The sequence below is a fragment of the Apium graveolens genome, chromosome 5, assembly GCF_009905375.1.
Source record: "Apium graveolens cultivar Ventura chromosome 5, ASM990537v1, whole genome shotgun sequence".
In the NCBI taxonomy this organism is placed as follows: domain Eukaryota; kingdom Viridiplantae; phylum Streptophyta; class Magnoliopsida; order Apiales; family Apiaceae; genus Apium; species Apium graveolens.
In genome coordinates this window covers 205,998,637-206,023,578 of record NC_133651.1, presented here as the reverse complement: position 1 = coordinate 206,023,578, position 24,942 = coordinate 205,998,637, and the positions used below count along the sequence as shown (strand labels likewise).

General features: G+C 34.0%; 2 protein-coding genes across 2 annotated transcripts; both read left to right on the top strand.

Moving 5' to 3' along the window:
- Positions 1-1,026: 1,026 nt before the first annotated feature.
- On the top strand, positions 1,027-4,588 carry LOC141661972 (uncharacterized). The gene is made up of 5 exons (XM_074469010.1): positions 1,027-1,258; positions 2,292-2,388; positions 2,711-2,832; positions 3,840-4,014; positions 4,137-4,588. The coding sequence occupies exons 1-5, from the start codon at positions 1,238-1,240 to the stop codon at positions 4,322-4,324; spliced, it is 603 nt and encodes a 200-aa protein (XP_074325111.1). The 5' UTR covers positions 1,027-1,237; the 3' UTR covers positions 4,325-4,588.
- Positions 4,589-4,866: 278 nt separating this feature from the next.
- Positions 4,867-7,384, top strand: LOC141724725 (YTH domain-containing protein ECT2-like). Its single transcript, XM_074526963.1, has 4 exons — positions 4,867-4,887; positions 5,054-5,566; positions 5,662-5,874; positions 6,339-7,384. Exons 1-4 carry the CDS (start codon positions 4,885-4,887, stop codon positions 6,990-6,992), a joined length of 1,383 nt encoding a protein of 460 aa, XP_074383064.1. The 5' UTR covers positions 4,867-4,884; the 3' UTR covers positions 6,993-7,384.
- The last annotated feature ends 17,558 nt before the right edge of the window (positions 7,385-24,942 follow it).

Here is a 24,942-nt window from a genome sequence, read left to right as displayed (position 1 = left end):
ATCTAATAAAATTTTAGTGATTTTATGTAGTCCATTGAAATCTTGATGAATTAATTTATTAAATTTATTAAAATCTGTATAAAATAAAAAAGCAAATATCCAGATATTTGCTTAAAGAATGAGAAAATTTACAAAATCTAATAATATCCGCATATTATTATTGATTGAATAAATCTTAAAATATCTTGCATATCCTTGTAATCTCAAACATATTTTTATTAAAATAACAATAACAAAAGAAGAAAAAGTTATTATTAGTTTTTCATTTCTTTTTGCTAATTAAAAGAAATAATAGTCATTACTCCCTCTGTCCCTGATTACATTTCCTATTGTGATTTTTACATTGTTCATGATAAACGATTGACTACTAATTTAAGTTTAAAATAATAAAATCAAATATAGTGATGAATGATTTTATTAGATTCATATTTATGAGTATTTTAATACAATGAAGTTTTTATATTTAATACTAATACAAAATTAAAAATATTAACAATCGTACATTGGTAAACGTGTTCAAGACAAATAAGAAATATTTTTAGGGACGGATGGAGTATTTTTTTAACAGAAATACTCACATATTCTTTAGTCTCTAGTTATACTTATGCTTATTATTCTCCCTTATATTTTTGCAATATTTCTCTTTTCCTTATTTAAAATATACCTGACTAGATATTTAAAAAAAATAAGAATTTTCTTTAATCTATGCACCCCTTTTTTTCAATGCAGGACGTAACCAAGAAAATATACTCGAGTACGAACTTGTCCACGTGGTCATTGACAGCCAAGCGTCTCACTTAGAGTAGTTGGTCGCTGGTGTCTTTAGCTCGCTCGGTCCAATCCTGTATCTTTGTCAAATAATTTTTGTAGCTGATATATCTTTTGTATGTGACCAGTAAATTTACATGGAACATTTCAGTATTTCTTCTTGTTTTTTTCTGTAAATAAAGAAGGGTGCAAGTGCATCTACTTCTTTATATGTATATTTATTCGATTATGTGAATTGATTGAACAAGCACACTTAAATTAGTTTGATAATCAGTTTGATTTTCGCAGATTTAGCTAATTTCGATATCTTTGCATCTTTATATATTTACTTGGTTTTCTCTGTTGCTAATTTGAGAACAGGCATTAGATAGAGTAATTCTTGGAGCTTGAGGCTTGAAGCTTGCAGGTGATACTTGGAACAGAACTGAAAGTTGATAATCGAGATTCTTAGAATTTGCCTTCTAGTAACATGTCATCCAATCCAGTTAAGGTATGCGTACAAATACAATTTGCAGACTGTATTTATTGTTTTACGCTGTGATTGTTATATACGTCCCTCGAACCTTTGTTTCTTGATCTGTTTGTATTTGGATGTTTACTGTCTACCATCTCTAAATGTCCAAGTGACCTTTCATTTTGCCACAATGTGGATCTGAAGAACTTTTATTTGTCTGTCAGTCATTCAGATTTCACCTTTGTCCCTCGTTAATTTAGCATAGGTTTTATGAGAAAGTCTGGTACAATCATGAAACGGGATTGGTTATTAGTGCTGTGGCGATTACCTCCTATCCTGGTTCTTCCATCCATTTAATTTATGTGGATGCATTAATGCTTAAAATTCCACATTCAGATTCAAAACGTAATATATACATAGATCAAAGTGCTGTTAAAACTTACAATCACCGGTCAGCTATAGTACTTCTCTACGGAATTCTAAGGGGGAGGCGAAGATAACATAAAATAGAGAATGTGCAGGACCAGGAACATAACTACTTAAACACACTCATCGTTCACATGTGTACATGGTGTGAACCCACTTTTTTTGACGACGGACACCACAAGTGCATGGTGTGAACCCTCTTTTCTTGATGACGGGCACCACAAGTACACGGGCACCACAAGTGCATGGTGTCAACCCTCTTTCCTTCACGTGTAGATCCTCGAGCAAAGCGCGGGATAATATGTATATCAGCTTGCACGCAATGCGTGACACATTTATAATGTTTCCATGCTTACATCTGTTATAACACACTTTAATGTTATATTCTCACGCCAGCTTATATTAGAGTCATCGTATATATTAAATATAACGCTTTGTGTGGATGATCATAAAAAGATAGGTGCATACTCAAAGTTATTATAATTTATTTTTTTTTATATCGTAAAAGTTACTTCATCCGAACTGGGGCTACAAATACTTGTTTGCTCTAGTTTAACTTTCCATAATGCTATGTAAGTTTTAAAAACATTTATTTTTTATTTTTTATTTTCATTTATCTGACATAATGATGATATTTTGGTAGGACGCGGGTGCCCCAAGTGGTTCTAACGCTAATAAGGCGTCTTTGCTAAAGATGGAATTTTCTCTGGATGAAGTTAATTATGCAATTGACATACTTGGTATGCAGAAGTTTCCATTTAATAAACAATGTGTCTCTACTCTTCATTACTACTGGTAAAACATACAGATATCGGCCTATGGACCTCGGATTTATGCCTTTCCTTCCTATCATTTTCTCTAATGGTGCTCGTATGCATTGACACGCTCATACTTTTTGGTTGTTGCTGCACCAAGACCGCACGTTCACGTATAGTGAAAGGACATAATGTGCACGTACACGTCCACATCCACATCCCTATTCTGTTTTGTTTGCTTCTTACTTTGAGTTTCAATAAAAAAGAAATGTTCTTCAAAAGAATTCATCATCAAGTGTTTCTTCAGGCGAAGATGCTGCAGTAGATGAGCTTGTAGATTTTATTGCTGCTACGCATATAGCAGAGGAAACAGAGAAGGATGGTGTATGCACAAATCACTGTCATGAAGAGAAGAATGAGGTTGGAAATGTATGGACAAAATTATATACTTATTCCGTTGACAGTTTTTTGTTTTTAATTCTGTAGATTTATCACCAAACTAAGCAATTGTTCTGTACTAATCTGGAATACCGAAAAAATAACTTCTCCAGCTTATTCACTTGTACTTGGGCTATGTAACACCCCATTCCTAAAACTAAAAGTAAAGGAGTTAATATGCTAGCATGGAAATGCCTCTTATGCAAATAAAAAGTAGTACTTTGACGTTTAAAATGTTAAAACTCTTGAAGACAGACAAAAGGTTGAATCCGAGACCAGATTATTAAAAATGGACAATGAACCAATATAGCGTTATAAATTGCATGTAATTTAGCTTTTAGCTTAAATTATTTGTTTATGATATAATGAGAAGATTTATGGTCAAGGTTAAAATATGTAGCTCGGCTTCTAGGGGCAACAATATCAAATTGCAAACTTCATTTTTCCATATTTTTTGATTGTTACCTTCTGCTACATGTATCTTCAAGCAAAGCAGAGCCAAGATAACATAGGAATAAAGTCAATTTTTTCATGTCCACATTGTGTGCCAACTCTAGGAGACATGTAGAACTTTATAATAGATAATTTTTCTCGAGGCTGGGTGTGACCGGTGACTCTGGAGTGCACCCTCCTTTCCTTTACGTGCAAATGGCCACGCTTTGCGCGGGATAATAAATCAGCTCGCACTCAGTATTGGACACATTTATTTTTATTTTGTTTTCTAGGCTTACCTTTAATACAAAGTCTTCTTATGCTATATTTGCGCATTAACATATATTTAAGACGAGATTGTCTATGTTCTATTTCACACATTGTTTAAATTAAAAAAGAAACGATGAGACGTGCTCAAGGTTATTATATTTTTTTATTATTTTTAATGGTCCAGGGGAACCTTATGTACATAAAAAGTTTGCTCTAGTTTTAGTTTCAATTATGTCATGAAGTTCTTTTATTATATTAATTCTTATATCTTATTGACAATTTTCATATTCTGGCAGGCCTCTGATGTCCTCAGCGGATCTCTTATTGCTAAGAAGGAAATTTTGGTGGAAATGAACTTTTCCTTAGATGAAATCAATTTAGCAATGGAAATGCTTGGAAATAATGTTCTCTGTTGTGATGCTCTTTTGGAAATTCTTTTGGTTGTTTTTAAATACCCATGTAGACATTTAGGTGTAAATACATACTAAAATTTTCATATTGTTTACGCTTTTGTTCATTTCTTTTTTGTTATTTTCATTTTCGTTGACAAAGAAGAACTGTTCAATGTAATCCTTTCATCGTGTTTTCTACAGGTGAAAATACTCCCGTGGAGAAGCTAGTTAATTACATCATTGACTTTGTGAGAGCAGAAGAAAGCGAGCAAGATGGCGTTTGTTCGGATCATTGTAATGGAGAAAGTACTGAGTTTAGTTATGTATACACAATTATTCCATATCCTTTTGACATATTTTTTTATTATAATTTTGAAAATATATATTAATTGACCAAAAAAATTTCTGCATTAATTGGAATAGAAATGTATTACGAGGATACGTCACTGTTGGATTTTAAAAAAATGTTTCTCCAGCTTATTTATTTGTACCTGGGATACATAAGACTCCTTTGCTAGACAATAAGGGAGAATGGGAGAAGCCAAACCCGACAAAACAAATTTTAAAACAAAATCCTGTATATAGAATAGTGAAAAAACAAATAATAGAATTATCATAATAACCCGAAGCTAGGATTGAATGCCGGATCAAGTTTGTAAGGAACAACGTAGAAATCTAGGGGTGCGTTTAATTGATCTTTTTACTTAAATTACCGGGTGTGATAGAATAAGGAGGATATATGGTCAATGTCATAATATGTAGGTGGCTACTAGGGAAATTAAATGAAAATGCAAATTTCATGTTTTCATGTTCTTGTTACATTCTGCTATTTTTAATATTTTTCCTCTGTCCTATGATTACCTTTTCATTCAGGAAAGCGTTGACAAGGGACAACAGCTGCTTCAGATGGGCTTTTCAGAACAATAAGTTTCGGCAACTATAAAAATTAATGGTGAGTACGCGGGGGCATGCACACACACATATGCCATCGTACTGCTAAAGTTATTAGTAACAATAAATAATGGTCAAATATTTAAGTAGATGAAAAAATATTTAAATATTGGTTTTTTATTTTCCTGGATCACTTCCTATAATTTGTCTTTCTCTAATGTCTACAGGGCAGAGGCACTCAAATGGTTGATAAACTTTCCCAAGAAAAGGTTTGGTCTAATCGTAACCAAGTAAAAGTTGCACAGCCCGGTAGTGGCGTGTCTACTTTAAGGTCAAGTGCTCAGAGGAAGACCATGGTAGATAAGTTTGAGACAAAATTTAGTGGTGGCAGTGGAAATACTGATGTATCTTCCGAGCAGAATAGAGGCCCTAGAACTAGTAAATTAACTAACCAATTGGCCGTAAAATCCTATACAAGCGTGGCTGGAGAAAGTGATACCCTAGGAAGTGTAATTATTGATAGAAATCTGTATAACAAGGTCGATTTTTCACTTGACTATGTGAATGCGAAGTTTTTTGTTATAAAATCATACAGTGAGGATGACGTGCACAAGAGTATCAAGTATAATGTGTGGTCATCCACACCTAATGGAAACAGGAAGCTGTATATTGCCTATGATGATGCTCGGAGAATAGCTGGAGAGGAGCCTAAAGGCTGTCCTATTTTCCTCTTCTTCTCTGTAAGAACTTTTTCTACTTCTCTTACTATAAGTACAGTCTGTCATTAGTTTTCCCTACTTTCAACTAAGTGGAGTCAACTCTTTCTTAATATAAGGTAAATGCTAGTGGTCAATTTTGTGGAGTTGCTGAAATGACCGGAGCAGTAGATTTTCAAAAAGATATGGATTTTTGGCAGCAGGATAAATGGTCTGGGAGCTTCCCAGTCAAGTGGCACATCATTAAAGATGTTCCAAACCCAAACTTCCGGCACATCATTTTAGAGAACAATGAGAACAAGCCAGTGACCAACAGCAGAGACACTCAAGAGGTTTGTTGCTGTAAACTACTTTTTACTTGATGCACTGTTGACATGAATTTCTGATTTGTATCTTCAATCATGTGGAAGTATGTTGTATGCTGTACTTCTATGGCATGTCCTTTAACTTGCGGAGACTTGTATATTCCCTGGATGGCACAGTTGTAAGTTGCATTGTGGCATTTGTTGTCTGAGCGTTCAGCCTCCTGCTGGATATATATAATAAACAAATCCTTTTTAAGAAAATCTTGAGACAGCCTGACAAAAGTTATCACCCTAAGCTACTTTGTGACTGAATACAATTTTTGTAGCGGTCTTAAGCTTAATTGATTTGTTAAATCTCTTACCTAAGTCGAGCATTTTTTTAGAATAAATTACCAAGCTCTTGCTTATTTCTGGTACTGTTCATTACTTGTTGAATACTTTGCATAGAATGTTCTTTAGCTTTATGAGGTGAAATTCTTCTGATTTTACAGGTAAGGTACAAGAAAGGCATGGAGATGCTTAAAATATTTAAGCAGTATACATCGAAGACGTCTTTGCTAGATGACTTCATGTACTATGAGAATCGGCAGAAGCTCCAGAAACAGGAGAAATCAAGGCTGACGGTCAGAAGCTATGAAAATTCGTTTATTTTGCCTCACATGGAACCGCCACGCAAGCTAAATGTTGTCCTTAACTTGCCTATAAAAGAAGATGCAGAACTGGAGAAGAACAATAATGGAAGCAATTTGGAGAAGGCCCCCATCTCCACCAATCAAGTTTTGGGTGACAAAGAAGTTAAAGCAACTACGAAAGCTTTTGATACATTTGTAGCAACAAATAAGGGAGAAGAGGAGAGTGGTCTTTTAAAAATTGGTTCACTCAGCATTAACCCGAAGAAGGCTGGCTTGAAGCCTGTGGGTGGTGGTGGCGGTGCTGCTGCTGCTGTGAATTCCCCTGTGCCTGTTGCAGAAACTCTTACTGCCAAACCACTTGATGTTGTCACCGTAGGTTTAATGCCTGTCAAAGTTAATGGATTTTCAAACTCTGTAGGGTTTATGACCGTTGGTACGATCCCTCTTGATGCTGGAGCACTAAACTTAAATGAGGGCGGTCTCTCTGCAAATAGCGCTTCCAGGAAAGGTTGACTGTTGCTAAATTCATGTCATCATCAGAAGGCTTTTTCCCCAAACTAGTGCAGAAGTCTAGATTAGTAATACAGAAAAATCTTTCAGTGTGTACCAAGTCTATCATCCTTATTCTTGAGAGATGTTCTTTTCAGGCAGGCCATCAGTGGTGGTTTGTGTACTTGTTTCCCCTGATGAAGTTGGTTGATCATTTAGGTGGGAAGGTTGATATTATACAGGAGCGTTTTTTACTGTGGTGCTAGTTGTGAAATGGAAGTAGTACATTCTGAAAGCCTTTCTTCTGGGTTACAGCTCCTTAAAATTAAAACATCTAATTTTATAACACATTGTTGACACATATTTTTTGCTCTAATTTCTTAAATTTCAATTTAAGAGCCAGATTGTTACTTTTACACTGTGGTGTGGGGATATTATATAAATGATTTGCAATTTGGCATATTATTATTATTATTATTATTATTATTATTATTATTATTATTATTATTATTATTATTATTATTATTATTATTATTATTATTATTATTATTATTATTAATAATAATAAAATTTAAGAGCGAGACTTAGTTACTTTTACACTAGTGCGGAGACATTATATAAATCATTGGCAATTTGGCATATTATTATTCTTATTCTTATTTATTATTATTATTATTATTATTATTATTATTATTATTATTATTATTATTATTTTTGTTATTCTTCTTCTTCTTATTATTATTATTGTTATTATTATTATTGTTATTATTGTAATGATTATTATTATTATTATTATTATTATTATTATCATTATGATTTTTATGATTATGATTATAATTATGATTATGACTATTATTATTATTAATAATATTATTATTATTATTTTGTGAGGCTATTTTTTTCTCATTTTCATTTGCCGTTTTATGGAAGCAAAAAAGTTAGGGATCCAGAAAAAAATATGTTTTTTTTGTTAAATAAAGAAATTCAAGCAATTGAATACGAATGTTCCAGATACTTCTAATTTCTGATTTCCTTTTTTTCCTGGAAATAAACTTTCTTTGGTGATGTTTTTGTTGAAAATAAACATTCATCTGAATTTCATACTTAGTACCTACCAACTTTTTACAACACTCGTATTAATTAAAACTAACTTAAAACCAGTGCATCTATAGCACAAATATTGTTTAATATTATATAATTAAAAAAAATTGAATTCAATTCTTAATTTTGTTTATTTAAAACTTTAAATGATATGATTTCATAATAATTTAGGAGAATGGATAGTATTATTATTTAATCTTAACCCGATTCACATGATATATCAACTAAATATTAATAATTATATAGTCTACTTAAATTTAATTTAGCTCAAAATAACAAATTAGAATAATATAGAACTCCATATGAATTAAAATATAAATTGATAGAAGAAGTTGAATTTAATATTAATTATAATGATATGGAGTTCACTATAAAATAGAATTGAAATTGGAAAAGCGATAGAAGAAGTTGCCTTTAATATCAATTAAAATTAGAATTATTCGACCGAATAATTAGAATTAGAATAATTAAGTAAGGGTAATTAAGTATTTTCACAAGTAACGACCGACCGACTACCAAAGTTTTAATATTTCGTTTATTATAGATAGTATAGATTTCACTATTTTTTATTTTATAAAATAGATTTGTCTGTGATATTTGGAAGAGTTGTTTTAGTTTGGAAAAATAGAAAATGTAATGTGTTACATTTGAATTTTTTTATTTGTTTTCCTATTAGAATTCTATTACTAAGGCTAATAAAATCATCATGTATCAAGAAACATAAGAAACATGCCCCTAAATGTATTTGTAAAATAGTTAAGTTGGTAATAATAAATTTTAAATAAAAAGTTGTAAATTAAACTTTTAATAATTTATTTATATTTTATGTTATTTGTAATTAAGTAATTAATACGGCGTTTAGCAAGCACAAAAAAGAGATGTTTTGAATGTTTAGATGGATTCGAAATACAAAAAGGAATTATAAAGGGAATTCAAAATGCAAAAAGGAATTACACAGTTTGTTTAAGTTAGGTGGGAGGGGGCTTGTTTTTGGAATGGTTTTGACCCTGTTGAGTAATAATAGTGTTAGATATATTTGATAATATCATGTCTAATATGATTTATGTTTAGTTTTCAGATCTTACTTAAACAGGACAAATCAGTACTTAACTGAAATCAGCACTTAAGTTCTGACTTCAATATAAGTGCTGATTTCAGTTACGTACTGATTTGTCCTGTTTAAGTAAGATCTGAAAACTAAACATAAATCATATTAGACATGACATTATCAATATATCTAACAATCTCCCCCAACTTGTAAATTAGCATAATATACAAGTTTAACAGATATTTGATGATGTCAAAAACATTAAGTACAAATGCATGAGAAATTGACTAGATAACTACAACTTACAGTCCTTAAAGCTTTACCAACTTTAACTTCTGATAACAACTTCAGTCTGTATACATATCAGAATTTGAGCAGTTGTAGATCTTGACTTGGCTTCACTTTCTGATCTCTTCGATGTCAGGAGTTGTTCTGAGATAGTTCTTTAACAAACATCTCTCAGCATATCTGAGTTCATCAATCATCCTCCTTTTAGCATCTTTGAGTTCTGCAGTATCTTCACCAGTTTGGAAGATAGCATATCTGAGATCATTAATTTTTGCTTTTCTCAACTCCTGATCTAGTCTTATGACATAGACTTTGTCAGACTCTAGATTGAATTCAAGTCCCTTAATACCAAGATATGTTCTGATCTGTGCAGTATTAGGCTTCATATCAACAATATCACCCTTGTGATCTCTGTACTTTGGACAATATGTGCTATCAGACTTTACAAAATAAAGCCTTTTCTGTCTCTGAATTTGAGTCTTCAAATAGTTTGCAGCACTTTCTGTTATTCTGTCATTCACTTGAAGTAAGAATAAAACATGTTTTAGTTCTTCAAAATACTTCAGTGGTATAACATTTTCCCTTATATGGTAAACCATTCCATCTGTCATGAAATATAACAAGATATGTTCTTTCAAGAAGGTATGGTAGACCATCTGTACAGATTCTAGTTGATTCAATCTTTCAGGAGTTGCGCCAACACCTGGTTCACTTAAGGAAGTTGGATCATTGGTTGTGTTCTGCACTCTTCTTTCATCAGCACTACCCAATCCAGATTTATCTATTGCTTCCTTTCCAGTAACCACTCTTGCTTCAAAACCATTTGATGCAGTCTTCAAAGGTTGAGTCTGTTTGGCTTTAGTGAATCCTGGTAGGAGTAACCTTGAGGATTTAACATGGGCAATGTCAGAGGTTTCCTTTGATTTATCTTCTGATATCAAGTCAACTTGAGCCATGTCAGAGGTTGCTTACTTCATTGTTATATCAGAACTAACTATATCTTGACTCTGAACAACTTGAGCCATGTCAGAGGTTGTCTTAGAAATCTTCCTTGAAGTCAGAGTAAGATCAGTATCTTCAACAAAAATTTCTTCATCCATAGGAGGCACATAAACCTTTATAGGTTCACCAACTTTTTCTTTGCCCTTGGACCTTGGATCTATCTGCAATTGTGATTTGGCCTTGGTTACCACATGATTTGTCCTTTCTTTTATCACAATGCTTTTAGCCGTAGGAAGTTTCTTTTTACCAACAGAAGCTTCAGATTTGGAGTTGACTTTTTCTGACTTAAGTCTAGCTTCTTCTTCCATTAGACTCTCAAAGTCCATTCCTGGATTTTCTTTCAGAAATAACTGTCTTGAAATTTCTTCATCAAGATCCAAAAGTTCATCAGAACTTATCCTTTTACCAGTATCAGAAGTTATTCTTCTCCCAGTATCAGAACTTGTTCTATGACTTGTAGTTCCAGCTCTTCTTGATGAGAGACCTCTACCTTGACCATGACCTCCACCCATTCCAGAGTTTCCCGGGTAATCTTTTCCATCATCCTTTCCCTTCAGTGTCTTGATAGGTTTGCATTTGGACTTAATTACTTTCTCCCCCTTTTTGGCATCAGCAGGTAAAAGAAGAGAGACAAGCAATTCCACTGAGGATTGGATTTCATTGAGTTGAGATTGCTGAGAAGCTTGATTTTTCAAAATTTCATCAACCTGAGATTCTTGCTTCTCTTGGGTTTTTTCAATATAGGCAACTCTGTCAAAGGTAGGTTTGAAAATTCTTTTCTTTTCAAGTTTCATAGTTGTTTCTTGCTTGATTAAAGCTTCTTGAATATTATGCACCTCGGCATGAGTTCTTGAGTGTTGTCCTTGAAGATGTCTAGTACTCAAAGCAGTAACTCTCAGCTGTGTTTTGAAATCATCATTAACTAGCATCTCATCAGCTTTTGCCAAGTGATCAGCAAGAATCTTTTCAGAAAGAATAAAACTGACTGAGTTCCATTCCTTAGTCCACTCCTGTCCTCTACGAGTTTGACTCCAAGGTACAGGTGCATCTCCTCTAACAAACTTTTTAACTAGTTCAGCTTTTGAAGGAGCTTGTAGAGGTGAATGGCCAGAAGGACCAGCTTCATCAGCATCTGCATTTGTAGCAGCATCACCAGTATCATCAGCATTTATAGCATCAGAACTTACAGAGTCAACATCCTCTGATAAAAGAACAGTATGAGAGGCTATGGAGGCTTCAACATCATCCTCTAAGTGCTGATCTGCTTCCAAGTTCTGATCAACAGCCATATTCTGATGCTCACCTATAGTCTGATCTTCAATGTCTAGATGCAGAGAAGGTGTTGTAGACAATTCTGGAGTTTCATTAGCATCAGGAATTGGTGTTGTTGATGGATTGATTGGAGATGGTGGAGCTTCTAAGTAGAGAACCTCAGGCACAATTAGGTTGTGAATATCAATCTCAGCACTTGTGCTTTGGTCTACAGTAGATACTGGTTCATTTACAGGAGACGCAGGTGGTGTAGATACTTTATCTTGAGCAGTTTCCTGAGTTGGTGACAATGGAGGTGTAGATGCCGTAGCTTCAGCAAATTCTGGCTCTTTTGAGATCAGAGATTCCTGATCTCCTTCCTTAGCTGCTGCTTCCTCATCCTCTGAAACTGACTCAGTCCTGTACCTTTGTGCTCTCTATTTCTTGTATCTCTTTGAAGGTGGAGATTCCTTAAGAGTTTCATCAGAATACATCCTTCTAAGCCTTTTGAGAAGCTTAGAACCCCCAATTCCAATATCATTCTGAGAAAAAACCTTCTCAGCTTCTTTGACAACAGGTTCTGACACAAGAACCTGTTCCTCACTGTCTGACTCATCTCTCAGAACAATCCTCCTTCTCTTCTGTTGAGTCTGAGGTACAGTCTTTGTCCTGTTGGGCTTTGAAGATGAAGGCCTCACAGTATGTGCTGATGATGAAGGTTGAGATATCTGTGAAGGTTTGAGATATGTTTTGATAGAGGGTTGAGTAGGTTGAGGTGTATATGTGGTATTTTCTGATGGTTGTTGTGGTTTCTGGGTTGTGCTGGTGGGTTGAACATCAGAGTAAACAGATCTGTAGGTTTGAGGATCAACATTTACCAGGATCTGTTTTAGAGACTGAGGTATCTGTTGAAAGAGATATGTCCTAAGTCCAATCATGTATGAGGATTTAGGAATAATTTTTATGTAATCTGTTTTGATTTCATTGATATTAATAAAATGCTTGTTTTGTTTTAATTGCGGGCTCTATCTATTTAAATGTTTAAATAAGATATACCACATTTTAGAGTAAAGCTTTTTATGGATTGTGATGAGATCATAATAATGAGACCTAAAAGATGATAACTCTAAACTTAAATAGTTCCTGGTCGTAGGATTACTAACTGGTAATTAATAATCCACAAAGATCGGTACAAACTATGCTTGCTTCATTATGAAGGATGTCTGTTCTCATAGACATTTGTGTGGTGACACTATAGCTAGTATGTATGTGCTTATTATAGAATAAGTTCACTGAACATGACTCACACAACTGAACAACTGATGGAGTTCACTCACGTGTCAGCAGTTATTCACATAATGATAGTTGTACAAGTATCCTTAGATTTGAGGCCATCATAGTCATCTTGTGTACACTGAACTATGCTTTGGTTTAGTTCTTAGTCTCAAGGGACAATTATAAGGGCTCTATTGGGTATAGGAATTTGTACACGAAGATAGTGTATGATTAATAAAGGATCCACCCCTTCCAGTGTAGGAAGAGAATATTCAATGCTGATCCACTTATGTTAGTTCAGGAATCTCTGGCCAGAGTGAATGAAATTAGAAAGGAGTTTCTAATTTACATTAAATAGAACTAAGCATAGTGAATGGGAAAGCAAGTGATTAAATAAGATAGGCTTGACACAAGTTCCATGCCTTGTATTTAATCGTGACATTGCAGGGTAGAAGGAATTAATTGTACAGTAACTACTCACTGAATAGGTTCTTGGTATTCTAAGCAGTGAATTCGTATTATCCGGATAATCGCGATATGCTGAGAAGTATCCCTCACGATGTAGAATAAATATGATTAATTAATTAATCATATTTAATGAATTAGAGAATTTATATAAATAATGATAAAATATTTTTATTATTATTTATTTCTACTACCGGTTTAATATTGAACCTACATGGTCACACCATAAAAGAGAATGATTTAATGGTGGAGAAATTAATTAATAATGGCTGATAATTATTTATTGATAATTATTTATTTATGAAATAAATAATTAATTGGAAAATTTAATAATTGATTAAATGAGATTTAATTGATTATAAATTAATTAAGAAAAGGGTCTTAATTTTATTAATTAAGAATTTAATTTTTGGAAATTAAATCAAGTGAGAGAATTATTTCTAAAGAGTTTAGAAAAAAGATTAATAACTAAAAGGTGTTTTAATTATTAGTGAGAATAATAAAGGGTTAATAATAATAATATTTTATGGGAAAATTTTCAGCTGAAAATTTTGCCTATAAATATACTATTACAAAACCCTATTTTTGCCTCAACCAAAAAGATTTACAAAACCCTAATTCTCTCCATCTCCTTCTCGTTTATTACATCCTTTTCTTGGTGGATACCGGTGGAGTGCTTCACACTTGAGGAGCAGCTGCTAAGGATCCCGTTCATCGTTCTTGGATCGCTATTAAAGACCTCCATCTTTCCATTAACGTAAAGCTTCTTAAGGTAAACATACTGAACTACGAATTAAATATTATTTTTCGCATGGATCTTGCGGAGGGTTTCGGTTTTTTAAGATTAAATTTACGTTTTCGCCGCGTTTATGTGCTAAAAAACCCTTCAATGGTATCAGAGCTACCTGCGATTTTTTTTAATTCGTTTATGTGTTGAACTGTTTTCGATATATGAGCATGTACGTGATTCGCCATGATTTGATGTTGATATAATATGCTTATATATGTATGGTTTTGAATATATGATATTCATGTGAGTTGTATAATCATAAGATGATTATGTAATCTGTATATATACTGATATATACATGATTTATGTTTGTTCTAATTATGAGAATTATATTAGATACGGATTCTGAATTGGCTGCTGCAGATTTGCTGAAATCCGGGTTTGGTGTCCGATTTACGCAAACGAATACCCTATTCCATAGGTAAACGAGCGTCTGAACAAAACTAATAGCTTTTGCTATCAACGACTCGTCTGTAAGGCGTTTGACGTCGTTTACTGGCCATAAACAGTGATTCTTGTTTTTCTGATTTGATTCTGATTTTTCTGATTTTTGTCATATTTTCTTTTTATGATTAGATCATGGATAATATGACATGTTAAGATCAAATTATGTATTTTAACATGCTTTTATATGTTGTATGAGCATGGTGGATGATTATGGCCTTTCGACCTTAGTGTAATGGTTTTGGTTTTAAATACGACTTGCATATCATCAATCTTTATAATCATAAATCTCGAATGTAACTCGAGTTATTCTTGTAAGTTCACTAGATTAGTTTTACTTTCAATCATGTATTGTAATTGAAGACTCAAGAAGGCTATCCAATGGAGGTGATACAAAGAAGAAGACGAGGCATACAAGAAGACTTATGTAATAAGTAGTTGTATTTATTTCCATCACCATATTAGATTGACCTTGATCTTTATCATGAGCTTGATAAAGATCACATAGGATGGGGCCATAACCAAACACATTTACTTTATTGCACTTTACATTTACTTGTTTATTTAATTTTATATATTAGATATATGCCTATGTTTACCATGCGATGATAGATTTAGGTGAACTTAAATCAATATAAGGCGAGCTCTAGAAAATCTAGAATAGGAATCGTTTCTTGCCTTAACAATAAATATTATGAATACGATCATGATATTCTTGTGTTTATGAAACACGTAATTGAATATGAATTTTCAATACTGAGAGAAAGGATGATTCTGTCAACAACAGATTTCTATCTGTAAGAAATGGTTATTAAGTGACGCCTCTTGACAATGCTCCACCCGATCTGGGAATCATCTGATTATCGGTTATTGATTTGAAATATTTAATTTAAAAGGAAGAATCTCTTTATAATATGATTATGATTGTAACGTAATATAATCCCTCTAAAATTAAATAATATCAAGTAGTAATTGGCCAATGACACAACGGGCTTGTGTCGGTCATAGCCTTCCAACATGGTAGAAAGTGGTTCTTATTTTTAAATCATTGTCGTTTCGTGCTACAACCGAGGGCTTTGATTTCGAAATAAGAAATACTTGTCTATTACATAGAGATGTGTACATTGAATTAGAATCTAAAGGTCGGTACGTGTCACAGCCGTGGGCCGTTGGAAACTGATTCAATTGTACGAAATATTGGGTTAGACTTGACTTAGAATATTGAGTTTGTCGTGCCACATCCGTGACTCAATTATTCAAGAGACTAAACTTATATTAGGGAATAACATAAGATGTAATTGACAAGAGTTGTCTGCCTATTGAACATCACATGACGTTTCGTACCACAGCCGAGGTTGTGTGATGGAATGTAGGATCCCTATTCCCACTAGCATCATGAATGCTTAATTTTCACTTAGGGGGTTGAAAAAAATTAGATAAACTAGTGGGAGAAACTTATGAATAAAGACCCGATTCATATAGTGTTTTGAAATGAAATTGAATATTTGCTAAGTGTTGTTATGTGTTTATCATTTACAGATTTACTATATTCGTCATGTCTTCTGCACTATCACTCCGAAGCATACTAGATGCTCACAAGTTGACTGGTCCTAATTTAGCTGTTTGTTTTCACTGTAACAAGTTGGGGCTCTGGAAGAGGAACTGCAAGGTTTACCTTACAAAATTGAAGAAGAAGAAGGGTAGTAAGACTACCGCTTCTGATTCAGGCATGTTCATGATCGAAGTTAATATGTCACTAGGTCAAATTTCTACTTGGGTATTAGATACCGCCTGTGGTTCTCAAATTTGCAATTTGTTGCAAGGACTAAAGGGAAGTAGGACTCTTGAAAAAGATGAGGTGATTCTACGTATGGGCAATGGAGCAAGGGTTGCGGCCATATATGTAGGATCATTTAGTTTACATATGCCTACGGGCAAGACTATTATTTTGAATAATTTTTATTACGTTCCATCTGTTGTGAGGAATATTGTTTCTATTCCTATGTTGGATGTGGATGGTTTTTCATTTATTATTAAGAATAATTAATGTTCTATCCTTAGAGATAATGTTCTTTTTGGACGTGATATTTTAAATAATGGTCTGTATATATGTGACGTAGAACATGATTTACTTCAGATTGAATAAACTAATAAAAGAAAACGAGATGATGAAAATCTGACCTATTTATGTCACTGTAGGCTAGTTTATATTAGTGAAAATAGACTGCGGACATTGCATAAGGGAGGATTACTTGACCCCTTTGATTTTAAATCATATCCTACATGCGAGTCTTGTGTATTGGATAAAATGACCAAATCTCCATTTAGTGGACATGGAGAGAGGGTTGCAGATTTGCTATGATTGGTACACACAGGTGTATGTGGACCAATGTCTACGCAAGCCATGGGTGGATTTTCGTACTTCATTACTTTCATAGATGATAGATCTAGATTCAGATATGTGTATTTGATGAAACACAAGTCTGAAGCCTTTGAAAAGTTCAAAGAATATAAACATGAAGTGGAGAAATAAACCAAACACAGTATTATAACTCTTTGATCAGATCGAGGTGGTGAATACTTGAATGGAGAGTTTCTAGATTATCTCAAAGAAAATGGTATAGTCTCCCAGTGGACTCCTCCATATACTCCACGGTTGAATGGGGTATCTGAAAGGAGAAATCGAACTTTGTTAGACATGGTACAGTCCATGATGAGCTATGCGAATCTTTCAGTATTCCTATAGGATTATGCATTGGAAACCTCATCATATTTACTGAATAAGGTGCCTTCCAAATCTGTTCCTCAAACACCATATGAGATATGGAAAGAAAGGAAACCGAGTCTTAAACACGTTAAGATTTGGGGATGTCCAGCTTATGTCAAGAAAGTTGACCCAGATAAGCTGGAATCTCGATCCATAAAATATAATTTTATGGGATATCCTAAAGAGACTTTGGAATATTACTTTTACACCGATCATCGGGTTTTGTCTCCAGACATGCTACCTTCTTGGAAAAGGAGTTTATCCTTGAAGGAAATAGTGGGAGCAAAATTGAACTTGATGAAGTTCAAGAAGCACAAACTACTACGTATCAAGTGGAAACACCTGTTCAGACTGGACAACCTTCTGTGGAACAACCCATTCGTAGGACAGGGAGAGTATCTCGCCAACCTGAGAGGTATTATGGCCTTGTCATTGAGAATGGCAATGAGTTATCAATCATTGATGATGACGACCCTGTGACCTCTAATGAGGCTATGAGTAGTGTTGACTGAGAGAAATGGCATAATGCCATGAAATCCGAAATGGAATCTATCTATACCAACCAACTATAGACTCTGGTTGAGGCGCCTGAAGGTGTTAAGCCTATTGGGTGCAAGTGGGTATACAAAAGAAAGATTGGAGCAGATGGCCATGTGGAGACCTATAAGGCCAGGCTCGTGGCAAAATGATTCAAACAAAGGCAATGGATTGAATTTGATGAAACTTTTTCGCCTGTAGCCCTGTTAAAATCAATTCAGATTTTTCTTGCGATTGCTGCTTACTACGACTATGAGATCTGGCAAATAAACGTGAAAACGGCCTTCCTCAATGGGGAACTTGAGGAGGAAGTGTATATGACACAGCCGGAGGGTTTTCTTTCCAAGGGAAATGAACACCTAGTGTGTAAGCTGCTGCGAACCATATATGGTTTAAGGCAAGCTTCTCGTAGATGGAACATGCGTTTTGATGAGACAATCAAAGAGTTTGGTTTTATCAAAAACATAGATAAACCATGTGTCTACAAGAAGGTTAGTGGGAGCGCGGTAATATTTCTTGTATTGTATGTGGATGACATACTTCTTATAGGAAATGATATACCGATGCTACAATCAGTCAAAATATGGCTATCAAAGAACTTCACCATGAAGGACTTGGGAGAAGCATCCTACATTCTCGGTATGAAGATCTATAGAGATAGATTTAGAAGAACGATAGGTCTTACCCAGGGTACATACATCCAGATTGTGCTTAAAAGGTTTAGCATGGAAAACTCCAAAGGAGGTCTCATACCGATGAGCCATGGAGTGTCCCTTTCCGAAAAAATGTCTCCTAAGACACCTGAGGAAAGATAACATATGAGTAAGATTCCTTATGCTTCAGAAATAGGATCTATCATGTACGCGATGTTGTGTACAAGGCCTGATGTTGCTTATTCAATTAGTGTGACGAGCTGATATCAGTCCAATCCAGGTGAAGACCACTGGAAAGCAGTGAAAAACATCCTTAAGTACGTGCGAATGACTCAGGACATTTTTCTTGTTTTTGGTGGTGAATCTGAGTTAAAAATAGAGGGTTATACTGACTCTAGTTTTCAATCAGAAAGTGATAGCAAATCCATGTCAGGGTACGTGTTTACTTTGAATGGTGGTGCAATTCAGATTGTTGAAAGAGGAGATGTCAACATCGAGAGAGTTGACACACATAAAAACGTAGCAAACCCACTCACAAAGCCACTTTCTCAGAGTCACTTTGATCGTCATAAAGACAAGATGGGTATTAGATACCAGAGTGATTGGCTTTAGTACAAGTGGGAGATTGAAAGAGATATGTCCTAAGTCCAATCATGTATGAGGATTTAGGAATAACTTTTATGTAATCTGTTTTAATTTCATTGATATTAATAAAAGGCTTGTTTTGTTTTTATTGCGGGCTCTATTTATTTAAATGTTCAAATAAGATATACCACAGTTTAGAGTAAAACTTTCTATGGATTGTGATGAGATCATAATAATGAGACCTAAAAGATGATAACTCTAAACTTAAATAGTTCCTGGTCGTAGGATTACTAACTGGTAATTAATAATCCGCAAAGATCGGTACATACTATGCTTGCTTCATTATGAAGGATGTCTGTTCTCATAGACATTTGTGTGGTGACACTATAGCTAGTATGTAGGTGCTTATTATAGAATAAGTTCACTGAACATGACTCACACAGCTGAACAACTGATGGAGTTCACTCACGTGTCAGCAGTTGTTCACATAGTGATAGTTGTACAAATATCCTTAGACTTGAGATCATCATAGTCATCCTGTGTACACTGAACTATGATTTGGTTTAGTTCTTAGTCTCAAGGGACAATTATAAGGGCTCTACTGGTTATAGGAATTTGTACACGAAGATAGTGTATGATCAATAAAGGATCTACCCCTTCCAGTGTAGGAAGAGAATATTCAATGTTGATCCACTTATGTTAGTTCAGGAATCTCTGGCCAGAGTGAATGAAATTAGAAAGGAGTTTCTAATTTACATTAAATAGAACTAAGCATAGTGAATTGGAAAGTAAGTGATTAAATAATATAGGCTTGACACAAGTTCCATACCTTGTATTTAATCGTGATATTGTAGGGTAGAAGAAATTAATTGTACGGTAACTACTCATTGAATAGGTTCTTGGTAGTCTAAGCAGTGAATTTGTATTATCCGGATAGTCACGATATGCTGAGAAGTATCCCTCACGATGTAGAATAAATATGATTAATTAATTAATCATATTTAATGAATTAGAGAATTTATATAAATAATGATAAAATAGTTTTATTATTATTTATTTCTACTACCGGCTTAATATTGAACCTACAGGGTCACACCATAAAAGAGAATGATTTAATGGTGGAGAAATTAATTAATAATGACTGATAATTATTTATTTATGAAATAAATAATTAATTGGCAAATTTAATAATTGATTAAATGAGATTTAATTGATTATAAATTAATTAAGAAAAGGGTCTTAATATTATTAATTAAGAATTTAATTTTTGGAAATTAAATCAAGTGAGAGAATTATTTCTAAAGAGTTTAGAAAAAAGATTAATAATTAAAAGGTGTTTTAATTATTAGTGAGAATAATAAAGGGTTAATAATAATAATATTTTATGGGAAAATTTTCAGCTGAAAATTTTGCCTATAAATATACTATTATAAACCCTATTTTTGCCTCAACCAAAAAGATTTACAAAACCCTAATTCTCTCCATCTCCTCCTCCTTCATTATATCGTGTTCCTGGTGGATATCGGTGGAGTGCTTCACACTTGAGTAGCAGCTGCTAAGGATCTCCGTTCATCGTTCTTGGATCGCTATTAAAGACCTCCATCTTTCCATTAATGTAAAGCTTCTTAAGGTAAACATACTGAACTACGGATTAAATATTATTTTTCGCATGGATCCTGCGGAGGGTTTCAGTTTTTTTTAAGATTAAATTTACGTTTTCGCTGCGTTTATGTGCTAAAAACCCTTCATCTGTAAGGGTCTAACTACCTTTTTCTTAAGGTCAGCATTTACCAAGTCATTAAAAGCCCATTTTGCAAGCTTAAAGGGTGGAATTAAGTCAGTGGTAGGTTGGGGTTCATCAGCACAACAGAAGTTATATATAAGCTGACAGAATCTAGCAAAGTACACTACATTTCTATCTTCTGTCATCCTATCCCCTATAAAACCTAGCACATCACTTGCAAAATCAAAATGAGTTTGGTGAATAATAGCATACCCGATGTGTTGACTCATAATTGGAATGACATCAAAGTTGGAACACTTATTGGCGAATGCCTTAGTGATGCAGTCGAAGAAAAAGCTCAATTCCTTCCTGATATGTGCCCTTTTCAACTGTCCAAGCTTGGCCAAACTCTTCTCATACCCAAAATTGGCCATGAGCTGCTATAGAACAGGTTCCTCCGCTGTTGAAAAAGTGCAGCCTTCTGGTAAGTGGAGAGTTTTACGAACTGCTCCAGGAGTTACCACATGCTCAACATCATTCACTTCAAAAATAATGCTTGGAGTACCAGTAGCACAACCATTATCAAAATGCCCAGTTCGCCAGGACGTTAGAACTTGTTGGCTTGAAATGGCTTGAGTTTGGGTCAACGCATACCCAATCTGACTTTGTGCAAGATCTGAAGATCTTGCACAAAGTGCAAATTAGATGGAGCTTCAGCATTGTTCAAGATTGCAGCATAGTGGTTGGGTAAAAACTTGGCTCCATCGATAATCAAATCCTTAGGTGCCATGAGAAAAGTTGAAAAATTAGGTTGCCTGTAAGGTGTTTGATAAAATATCTGTATGAAAAAGTGTCAGTAGATGAGAGAGAATAGAAGTAAAGAGAGAGAGAGATAAAATGTGAAAGTAAATAAAAGATTTTACAATCTTTTCTCTCTTTTACTTATACACGGTAGAAAAAGTAACCGTTAGGACACTTGTCAGACATGCAGCAGTAAAGGATAATAAATGGGCACGGGAATTCAGTAATCATTACTTATCACATGTAGTTTTTCAAGGAAAAACCGTTTCACTTACCAAGTAATCCCATTAATCAAGATAGTTCAGTTTTATTTTAAAATTTAAAACTGTTCCCACTTAGTAAATTATTTTCACCACGAGACCAATATTCTGTAAAAATATGACCAATGAGAGAATGACCATAAAGAAACCAAGTAAACAAATATTGCCACGTCAGAATCAGAACTTGATTTGTATCAGAGCTAAAATGGTCATCAGAATATGGGTAAATCAGGATTTAAAAATGCATCAGAATATCAAACGACTCAGAGACAAAATCTTGCATAAATATAAAATTTCATTAATATATTGAGCAAATACATTTCATGAAATTTAAATTACATCACAAAATTACAAGATTGTCCTAAGCTACAAATCCTAACATCAACAACTTTTGTCCTAAGCTAAGAATCCAGACAAAGCTGACGGTGAAGAGAAATAGGTAGGAGAAATTATTTCTTCTTCCTACTCTCAATAAAAAGAACAGCGAGACGAATAATTCGCTCTTGCTGTCGGAGAGCTTCCAGCCGTTCTGCTTCCAGTCGCTCAAGATGGCGATGGTAGTCCATGTAGAAGAACAAGAGGTCTATGAGGACCTCTTGGGGAACCGAGTCCCAAATCTCATCAGGAATGACAGTGACATGTCATTACTGCTGCCATTCTGTACACCTCATGGTGAGAGTGAAAGTATCATAGTTCAAAGCTAAGTCGTAATGAACCATGGTTATGATGAGTGAAAAAGAAATGAGTAGGAGGGTTTGAGAGAAAGTGAGAGATGTGTTGGCTGAAAATGAGGTGTTGGTTTATATAGCCAATAGAATGCCAATAGACGCAAGAAAAATTAAATAGTGATAGGTAAAATTAATTCTACCTCGTCTCCCTAGACTGATGAGACGAAAAACAGCCATTGGAAGTTTAAAACAGGATTTAATGCGCACACGAAACAAGTATAAATTACTGTGCACAGACGTATGCCACTAACCCAAATTATATCGACTGTTAATGTCTCACCCAAACATATTCTGATTTTTAAATAAGACTGTTTCAGATTTTAACCACAAATAAGTCAAGTAAAGAATCAAAATTTAATATCAGAACTTAGACGTATATCATAACTTAACAGTCATCATAACATGATTTCTTAACTCGAAAAGTAAATGCCTATTTCTGCAATTCTTCACACAAATTCTGATTTCATTTCTTCAGAACTTAATCATCAGAACTTCCATCATAACTTGTCCTCAGAATTTATGTAACTGACACTTAAACGTTCATCTAAAATACCATTTATCACCACAGTAATTTTCATCATTCATATGGAGTGTATGTGTGTGCAGTAAGCTAAATATCAGATAAAGATACAAAGTCTGATAGTATAAATGCTGATAAGAAAAATGTTAACATAAACTCTGATGCTAAATCCGCTGCAAATGTTAACAAACTTAATAACGCCACAGGATCCAAGCAAGTCTGGGTCCTTAAAACTAATCATTAGTGGTCTTTGTGATTGTAGGGCAACAGAAAAAACATCCTAGTTCTGGACAGTGGATGCTCAGGACATATGACTGGAAATAAAACCCTGCTATCTGACTTTGTGGAGAAGGCTGACCCAAGTGTTTCTTATGGAGATGGCAATATTGGAAAAATATTGGAATATGGCAATATCAATCTTGGGAATGTCATCATTAAAGAAGTAGCTCTGGTCTCAGGACTTAAACACAATCTGCTAAGTGTTAGTCAAATCTGTGACATAGGTTATCATGTGGATTTCTTTGAAGAATATTGTGAAATTGTAAGCAAATCTACAGGGAAAGTTGTTCTGAAAGGATACATGCATGGTAACATTTATGAAGCCAAGCTTTCAACAAGTACTGATGGGTCTGCAATCTTTCTGGTGAGTAGAGCATCAATTAAAGAAAGCTGGAATTGGCACAAGAAACTCTCTCATTTAAATTTCAACAATATAAATAAACTAGTCAAGAAAGACCTTGTGAGAGGACTGCCAAAATCAGTATTTGCTCCTGATGGCCTTTGTGATTCATGTCAGAAGGCTAAACAAAGAAAATCTTCATTCAAGAGCAAGATTGAATCATCAATTCTTGAGCCTTATCACCTACTTCAAGTAGATCTATTTGGTCCAGTGAATGTTATGTCTATTACAAAGAAGAAATATGCTATGGTCATAGTGGATGAGTACACCAGATACACATGGGTGTATTTCTTGCACACAAAAAGTAAAACTGCATCTATCTTGATCAGTACTTAAGGTTCAGGAGATATTTATCAGGAGATAATATCAGGACTTAAAGAAAACTTTCAGATAAGGAAGGTGGCTGATTGAAAGGAAAGAAGATCAGGACTAACGTAAGAAGAGATATGCATGAAGAAGGAATTCTGTGAAGAATGGAATACTTGGAAGAAAAAATGATTGATATATTTTAGGAAGCAGAATTATATTCCATATCAATTAGCGATTATCTTATAACTGTGTGATATATAAACACAGACACAGGGTTTACACTATAAGTGTTATCATTATCGAGAATATTATTCATTGTAACCCTAGCAGCTCTCGTGATATTTGTTCATCACTGAGAGAGGACAGTTCCATATTGTAACAGAGTTTATTGCATTGAATAAAGTCTGTTTTCTGTTACTTGTGTTATTTGAATTCGATTTGATTGTGCTATACACTGTATTCAACCCCTTCTACAGTGTGTGTGACCTAACAAATAGCCTTTAATATTAAATGTTTAAATAAAAAATAATTAAGTAAGGGTAATTTAGTAATTTCAGTAAGTACCGACCGACCGACTACCAAATTTTTAATGTTTCATTTATTATAATATAGTATATAGTATAGATGAGAGTTTTTCTATTATGTGGGCTAGAGCACCGCGCCTAAAGTTATAAATTTGAACATATTAATTGAGTTAATTTTTGTGTATACACGGTAACCACTATTAAAAACTAGCATAATAACCCGT

What these genes read in the sequence shown, in the direction of transcription:
- LOC141661972 (XM_074469010.1), top strand. Translation starts at nt 1,238, where the DNA reads ATGTCATCCAATCCAGTTAAG. An exon ending in TGTCATCCAATCCAGTTAAG is followed by an intron (nt 1,259 to 2,291) that starts GTATGCGTACAA and finishes ATATTTTGGTAG; the next exon opens with GACGCGGGTGCCCCAAGTGG. An exon ending in AGAAGAATGAGGTTGGAAAT is followed by an intron (nt 2,833 to 3,839) that starts GTATGGACAAAA and finishes ATATTCTGGCAG; the next exon opens with GCCTCTGATGTCCTCAGCGG.
- LOC141724725 (XM_074526963.1), top strand. An exon ending in CTATTTTCCTCTTCTTCTCT is followed by an intron (nt 5,567 to 5,661) that starts GTAAGAACTTTT and finishes TCTTAATATAAG; the next exon opens with GTAAATGCTAGTGGTCAATT. An exon ending in ACAGCAGAGACACTCAAGAG is followed by an intron (nt 5,875 to 6,338) that starts GTTTGTTGCTGT and finishes CTGATTTTACAG; the next exon opens with GTAAGGTACAAGAAAGGCAT.